Raw genomic sequence first — 8748 nt, forward strand, 5'->3', positions numbered from 1 at the left:
GAGTGTTTACAAGGGGGTCATGTGGGCCCAGCCCGCTGAGAGCCCAGTCATGCTGAGCAGGCACGGTGATTAGAATCCACTGCTCTGGGGGCAGACATACACTTTATTATTAGGACAGTGGGGTGGGAAGGGGGCTATGTCATGTATACTATTAGGAGGGTAGGGGGGGAAGGGGGAGGTCGGAGGGAGGTTAAGGGGAATGGAGGGTTATTTATAATATTGGGGGCATTCTGTATCATGTTAGGAGGAGGGGTAGGACATGTACAGTGTGTTGTGTGTGTAGTGTACTATATGACATGAATGTGGAGGATTCGAGGTAGGGTTTTTCTGGTGTGGGTGCATAGCCAGGAGATAGGATGGCAGGGGATAAGATTCAGGCTGTTAGGTGGGCTTGTCGTTTGTAGTCTTTTCAGGTTATCAGCGTGGAGGGTGAGGGGGTGAGGATGAGGAGGGGTGTAAGGGAAAATAAGTGGGGGAGGAAATGAAGAGGGGTGGAGGGGTGAGGAGGTGCAGTACACAGTGAGCACATGATCAACATTCAGGCTAAAATACTGAGGTCACTTCCTGAAATTGAACCTGAAAGTCCCATGGGGGGGGGGGGGGGGGGGGGGGAGCTGTTGTAGTCACGTGACCATCTCAGCCCCTTCCCCCTTACAGGTCAAAGTTCATTAAGCTGAGGTCAGAGTTCAGCTGAGGATTGTGGAGTTTGGCATGGTAAACAAAACCCTGTAGGGCTTTTTAACACCTGTAGAGGGGCGCAATTCTAGTTCATGACACCACCTTGACCTCCCATATCCAGATTCCAGCACTGTAGCACTTTGGTCCAGATCCCAGTCTGAAGACCAGATTAAAAAACCTCAACCTCGTTTTCACTCGGCATAAAACACAACAAGGACGACCCCCCGATCGCCTGGAGATCGTGTGGAGGTGGTGCGGAGCTCGCGGTGACGGCAACCCGGAGGTCATCCGCTGATGTTCCTGGTGAGCCCCAGGTTGCTGCAGACGTTCCTGACGCTGTAGCAGCAGATGATCTCCCTGAAGGTCTTCCTCATCTCCTGGCTCCTGAAGGCGTAGATCAGGGGGTCGATGACGGAGTTGCACATGATCAGGATCAGGTACATGTTGAAGTGGGACATGAAGCACACGCAGTAGAGGTTCCGCGGGCAGGAGATCATCAGGATGAGGTGGAGGAAGAAGGGCGCCCAGCACACGATGAAGATCCCCAGGAGGATGGTGAGGGTGATGGCCCCTTTCATGCTCGTCCGCTGGTGGATGGAGTTGTAGCCGGGCAGCGCGGCGATGCGCTTGACGTGCGAGCGCGCCAACATGAACATGTGGCTGTAGAGCGAGGCCATGAGCACCAGCATGGCAAAGAACATGGACACCAGGCACACGATGACGGGCGTGGAGTCGGAGTAGACGATGAACACGATGCCGCAGCCGGTGCAGAATGTCCAGATGGCGGCGATGATGGCGGCGGCGCGGCGCAGGGTCATGATGTTGTGGTAGCGCAGCGCGTAGAAGATGGTGACGTAGCGGTCCACGGCGATGGCCAGCAGGCTGCACATGGACGCCACCACGGAGATGCAGATCATGGAGTCAAACACGTTGTCCATCTGGCGGATGAAGTGGTCGTCCACGACCAGGCGTCTGGGGGCGGGACAGGAAGTCAGGTTAGAGAACCAAGGGAAATGATCACTGGCCGTCAGGAAAATAGACCGTCGCTAGCTAACATTTGCCAATAATGAACACACTGAACTCATATCGACCAACGTTGAAGATCGTAAATTAATATTGACCAATGTTGAAGATCATGAACTCATATTGACAAATGTTGAACAACATACACTAATATTGACCAATTTTTAATGAAACTGACCAAGAATTATTCAGAGCATTGATTATCCTTAACCAACATCAACCAAAAATGACCAGAAGTCACAAACATTAAAGAGTTCACACCAATGCCAAATAACACATCGACCAACATTGCATCCACCAACATCACATCAGCCACCCATGTCCTACTTGTTGTTGAGGAGGTAAATGATGATGGTTTCCCAAGCGTTGGACACACTGACTAGCATGTCTGCCACGGCCAGACTGCACACAAAGAAGTACATAGGAGAGTGCAGGTTTTTGTTCTTCACGATGGCAGCAATCACCAGAATGTTCTCAAGCAGACTGATGATGCCCAGAATCAGGAACACCTGGAGAGAGAGGACAGCAAAAATGTTAGCAGTATGTAGGATACATGTCGTTTTGCTCTTGACCCATCAAAACTTTATCGACACGTCTGTGAGGTCACAAGTCGTCTCTCAACGCATCCACGCGTCCAGTGCCGTAGGGATTTGAACCGCCCACCCTCTCACCTCCACAGCGATGTTGAGCTGCTCACAGGCCTTTGGCTTGTGGATGGAGGGCGGGGCCTCAGTCGTGTTGCCATAGTAACCGTCGTCGTAGTGAGAGCTGTGATTGATGTAGAGGGCCCAGAAGGGTGGGTTCAGGGTGGCGTAGGAGGAGTTCATGTCCGCAGACAGAAGAGGGGCTCCACTCGTCTCTGGCTGGGCAGGGAGGCTACAACAACATAAAAACAGCATAATGCGTTTAGAAATGAGATCACATATATAATAATAGTCATATTAGAAAATTGCTTGTCTTAGTTCCGTAATAAATCCTGACAAGCGGAAACATAAAGTCCACATCGCAGCCAAACTGGTTTATTGGGTTTGTGTTTTATCAGTAGAATCTGCGACTGTCCTGCCGGCCAGTAAAGGGATTCAGGGGCACTTTACTCCCACTACAATTTAATCTTCCTTCTTATCCGGTCAGACACAAATGGTTGGCTGATTTCCCCTGATTTATTTGGGATCATGTAAACAACCCTACTGATGGCACATGGCTGTCCTGGGGCTAGCGGGTAGCTAGTAAGTTCCACACTGTAGATACAAGGGTTGAGCACTCAGCTAACTGGGTACAGGGCGGTACTGCTAAAAGATGCTAGCTGGCCCCTTCAGAAGATATAGAAACTGAATGCTAACAGCATGGCCGCGGGAACTAGGGGTGCTGAAGGTGCTGCAGAACCCCCTGACAGCACGAGAGTAAAAAATGATATGACTCGAAAATCCACCACCGCGCCTGCGCGGCACAGCCCGTGAACTGTGAACTGGTGAACAGTGAACTGGCCATCGAGAGCACCGGGAGAAGAATAACGAAGGAAAACCAGGCTAAGAAACGTAAGGGTGGGGCTGAACAATTAAGAGACAAAAAGACATCACCTTCACTAAACAAGGTTTTACCAATTGAAAAACGGCTATGTTTATTTTACATAAAGCTCAACTATTTTGCTGTTCAAATAAAGGCCTAAAAATGTGGGTTGCGCGCTAGGCGCGCTCGCATTAACTATCCAAATTCCGAACTAGCATCACATCAAACACAGAATGTGCTTGCATTAGCAGGGCTAATGTAGATAGCCCCCTCAGAAGACACATGGACAGAAAGCTAATAGCTGGCTAGCTAGACCCCTTGGAACATTCGTGGACCGAATGCAGATAGCTAGCTCGTACCCTCAGAAGATACAAGGACTGAATGCTAATAGATGGCTAGCCACCCTGAGAATATACAGGGACTGAATGCAAATAGCTAGCTCGTACCCTCAGAATATACAGGGACTGAATGCTGATAGCTAGCTACAGGTACAGTGATGAGATACAGAGGGCCCTCTGTCATCTGACCAGGAGGAGGATGAGCTGAATCGTGAAGCTAGATCAGCTTATTAACTCTCTGCTGGATGTGAACAGTTCTGGGATCGTGACTGTCTGCCATAGAGTCTCCTTTATGTTCTTTCTAGGTCACGGAACAAACAGACACACACAGAAGGACATGGAGCGACACACACGCTGACACACCCCACACACACGCCAATGCTAACACTCTCCCACACTAGCCTTTTCCAGCTTGGCATGCTGAAGGCCGTGAGACACATCTCAGTGAGATAGAAAGATCTAGACTGTATCAGACTGAGTCACCTGTCTAATTGGTTGCTGGCAATGGGTTGTGTGTCCTTGTAATGGAAGAACACTGCAGAGGTGGGGAATTGAATGCAGAGTTATATAGCCAATTAGAATTAAGCATTTGACCAAGCAGTAGAGCAGGATATTATGAATCTCTTTCTTCTTATTTATGTTTAATTAACGTGTTTTTTTTACGTGACTGAACTGCCAGACTGGAAGGTACATTCGATAGATCTCATACCTGCAGGTTCCCTGCCTTCTCTTCCTACACACAGCCACACACACACAGCCACACATACACACAGCCACACATACACACACAGCCACACACACACACACAGCCACGCACACACACACAGCCACACATACACACACAGCCACAAACACACAGCCATACATACACACACAGCCACACACACACACACAGCCACGCACACACACACACACAGCCACACACACACAGCCGCACAGCCACATACACACACAGCCACACACACACACAGCCACACACACACACACACAGCCACACACACACAGTTACCTACACAGCCACACACACAGCCACACACACAGCCACACACACAAACAAACGCAAACTCATGCAAGATGCACAAGGACAAATAACCTTCATACTGTTCATCTGTAGACAAAAAGTCTAATGATCACACACATAAACAGACAAACACACACGCAGACGCACCTACACACATCATGTGTTTCTCACTCATACAGGAGATAAAGCACAGTGTGGCCCCGTTCCCATCCCAATGTGCAATTGACACACACACACGCACGATGGGCGGCTAATAATAGCAGAAAATAAAGTAGTCACAGGGTTATGTGACAATGAGGCCCTCCGAATGAAAGGATGTGGAAGTTCCGGAGAACACACTTTCTCTCACTTCCTCTCTTTCTTTCCAACCCCAATCCCCCCGCCCCCCCCCCCCCAACCCGCTGTCACCTCCGCACCATTCGCCCACCATTACCCCCCCCCCCACCCCTTCAAAGTCCTGGAGGCGCAAGCAGGCGTGAGCTCCAGAGAACACACATTCTCTCACCCCCCCCCCCCCCCCCAACGACAACATTGACAGTTCACCAGTAACACCTGTGACAGTGGTGCCCGTTAACTGGTTACAACTAAACTGGGGGTCACGTGGTGTGTGGGGGGAGTCAGGGGGAGTCAGGGGGAGTCAGAGGGAGTCAGAGGGAGTCAGGGGCAGTCAGGGGGAGTCAGAGGGAGTCAGAGTTTACAGTAACTTAGTTAACTCTTGGTGTCAGTGAGAGATGGTTCTGGACACGTGTCAGAAGACTTGACACTGAACTGCAAAGAGAAAAGATGAGGAGAGGAGAACTAGGAAAGAGAGGAGAGGAGATTAAGGGAGAGAATTGGTGAAGAGAGGAGATGAGGGGAAAGGAGAGCTAGGAAATCAGGGAGAGGACAGGATGCACCCAGGCAACATTGAAATCATCACATCTTCTCAGAAGGCGAGCATTCGAACCTAATCCACTGTAGCAGTATTATGGGATGTTGTGACCTGCAGGTGGTGATAGCATAGTTGGGATGTGCTGTTAGACAGCTGAAGTGTGTTACTGTTCACTGTTCCTCTGTTCCTTGACGGTTAATCTCTGTTAGTTGTCCTTCTTCTGTCTTCCTCTCAAAACAGGTCACATATATGTTATCACACAAACACTATGGTACGCTCTCTCTCTTTCTCTCTCTCTCTCTCTCTCTCTCTCTCTCTCTCTCTCTCTCTCTCTCTCTCTCTCTCTCTCTCTCTCTCCTCCCCCCTTCTTTCACTTTCTCTCTCTCTCTCTCTCTCTCTCTCTCCCCCTTTCTCTCACTTTCTCTCTTTCTCTCTCTCTCTCTCTCTCTCTCTCTCTCTCTCTCTCTCTCTCTCTCTCTCTCTCTCTCTCTCCTCTCTCTCTCTCTCTCTCTCTCTCTCTCTCTCTCTCTCTCCTTCACTCATCTCTGCAACCAAGTAGATAGTCCTGTGTGTGTGTGCACGGTTGCATGTGTATGTGTGTGTGCATGTATGTGCATGTTTGTTTGTACGTGTGTGTATGTATGCAATATCCTAAACACTGATCCTCTCATAGTTGTGTGTGTGTGTGTGTGTGCAAGCATCTGTGGGAATGCTGAAGGCTTTTATGAGACATCAAAGCAATAATTACAGATAAATCACAGGGACTATTATCACCGTGACAACACCATCGTCAGTGCGACATGTGACCCTGCTGGGTAAAGAGTGTGGTCCCAGCTACACAACAGCACACTCACATGAGACCCACGAGCCACCAGCCGTCTCCTCCCTTCCTACCCTCCTTCCCTCTCTCCCTCCCTCCTACGCCTCCCTTCCTACCCTCCTTCCCTCTCTCCCTCCCTCCAACCCTCCCTTCCTTCCCTCCTTCCCTCTATCCCTCCCTCCCACCCTCCCTTCCTACATTCCTTCCCTCTCTCCCCCTCCCTCCTACCCTCTTTCCCTCTCTCTCTCTCTCTCCCTCCCTCCCTCCTATCCTTCCCTGTCTCCTCCCTTCCACCATCAAACCTTCTTACCCTCCTATGCTCGTTCCCTCCCTCATGTCTCAGTCTCTTCCTTATATCTCCTTCTACTTCCCTCTCTCTCTCTCCCTCTCTCTGCCCTTCCCACTTTCCTTCCAAGTGACTTCATGGAACACAAGTCTAATTCTTGAGCCTTTAAACTCCCACTCCTCTCCGCTTAACTCCACAGAGCGTGTCTGCCCTCCCCTCGCCACCCCATCCCCCTCCTCTACTGCACCCCACCCAAGCAGAGTACAGAGCACACCCACGCATGACTGACTCAATTCCTTCTCTCCCTCTCTCTCTCTCTGTCTGTCTGTCTATCTCTCTCCCTTTCTGTGGCTCTCCCTCTCTCTCTCTCTCTCTGTCTGTCTGTCTGTCTGTCTGTCTGTCTGTCTGTCTATCTCTCTCCCTTTCTGTCTCTCTCCCTCTCTGTCTTCCTCTCTCCCTCCCTCTCGCTCTCCCTTTGTCTTTCTGTCTCTTCCCCTCTGTTTCTTTCTCCCCCTCTTTCTCTCCCTCTCTGCAGCACTCTCCCTCTTTCTCTCTCCTTTCTCTCTCTCTCTCTCTCTCTATGTATATATCTCGATCTGGATCTGTATCTCTCGCTATCTCTCTCCCTCTCTTTTATCACACAATCTCATACACACACACACTTTTTCTCTCTCACACACAAGTGAGCTCTCTCCATCACACCCACACACCCTCCCACCCCCCACCCTCTCAGTCCCCTACCTAGGTGTCTGTGTGCTGGCCGGTTACCAGAGACTCGTCTCTGGAACCGCTCGTGTCTGTGGTGCACCGCTGCACCACAGAGACAAACACAGACAGGACGGCTGTTGACACAACAAGCAGGGCAGATGGTCCAGCAATGCTGTCAGGACACACATTACGCTCATTCAGCTTTCATCACAGGAGACGTTCAGGTGGTGGCTGTAATGAGACAGCCACCACAATGTAACTGACCTACTGTTGTTGAAATGGTATTCGTTCGGCAGAGGTCTTCATCCAAAGTGACATGCAAATAGTGTATACAGAAGGTAGCCTGCAGCCAAGGATCCGAAATGTGTGGTGCTTCTAATAGTGTTTCAGTGGTCAGATTTAAGTGAGTCATCTGACAGCATCTTACTGCAGATCAAGAGGTAGTGGTTTCGACACCCAGTCTGTCTATTTTGAATAAAAGCGGCTAATTAGTATATAAAGTGTTAACAACAAACATCAATCATGCATATCAATAACTACACCTATTTAGTCCACTGTTGAATATTGTCCACACGAGATCACTTGTAAATCCCTTAAATCTAAACAAATATTTAGCCTCCAGTCGCATCGATCGGTTCCATCCCCTTGTATTGATTACTCTGGCGGAAGAATGGTGTTGTTCTTTCTGATGTCGCTTTCACTGAAACAATGGAAACAACACAGTGAACGACTGACAGCACGTGAAAGCTAATTAGTCACTACCGTCCTGCAAACAGTCAATACCATCCCCACCAAACCCCCTCCGCGTGGCCAAACCCCCTCCGCGGATTTCAGCACCAACACTCACGGACAGCAACCGATTCACCCCGATGTTCTCTGAAAGTCTGTCTCTCTCTCCATCCATCCCTCTCTCAACCGCCCCCCCCCCCCACCACCACCACCACCACCACCACCACCACCATGGATCTGTCTCTTGCTTTGTCTTGGTCTCTCTGTCTATCTATGTCTCTCCTTCTCCCTATCTTTTTGTCTCTACCTCATCTCTCTCTCTCTCTCTCTCTCTCTCTCGCTCTCTCTCTCTCTCTCTCTCTCTCTCTCTCTCTCTCTCTCTCTCTCACTCTCTCTCTCTCTCTCTCTCTCTCTCTCTCTCTCTTTCCCGATCGGGAGGTTGAGTCGCCTATAGACGTAGCCTGGTTCTCGTTCTCATAACGGCGGGGACAGACAACATGTCAGACAACGAGGCAAAAGCAAATAACGCGCCAAAAGTACCCTTAATGTAAATACAACGTCACCAGCTACTTAACGTTAACAGAGTAATAAACAAAACAAAACAAAAAACATTATTTTATAGTGCACCCTACCTCACACCCGCACGGTTTCCATTGAGATGGTTCGAAAGGACGCGCTTGGCTGGCTCGTGAAGCGTTAGTAACAGAGCGCACCGGTAGTCCTTCTCCCGCGCGCGATTACACACAGCCTCCCGGTATCCTGTCCACC

The 8748-nt window shown here is 49.9% G+C and overlaps 1 protein-coding gene across 1 annotated transcript; it reads right to left on the minus strand.

Moving 5' to 3' along the window:
* Nucleotides 1-868: 868 nt before the first annotated feature.
* mc5ra (melanocortin 5a receptor) lies at nt 869-8748 on the minus strand. The gene is made up of 5 exons (XM_047019811.1): nt 8613-8748; nt 7794-7951; nt 2373-2577; nt 2029-2210; nt 869-1650 (listed from the first exon to the last, which is right to left on the minus strand). The coding sequence occupies exons 2-5, from the start codon at nt 7877-7879 to the stop codon at nt 963-965; spliced, it is 1161 nt and encodes a 386-aa protein (XP_046875767.1). The 5' UTR covers nt 7880-7951; nt 8613-8748; the 3' UTR covers nt 869-962.

This window comes from Hypomesus transpacificus, chromosome 4, assembly GCF_021917145.1.
Source record: "Hypomesus transpacificus isolate Combined female chromosome 4, fHypTra1, whole genome shotgun sequence".
NCBI lineage: Eukaryota > Metazoa > Chordata > Actinopteri > Osmeriformes > Osmeridae > Hypomesus > Hypomesus transpacificus.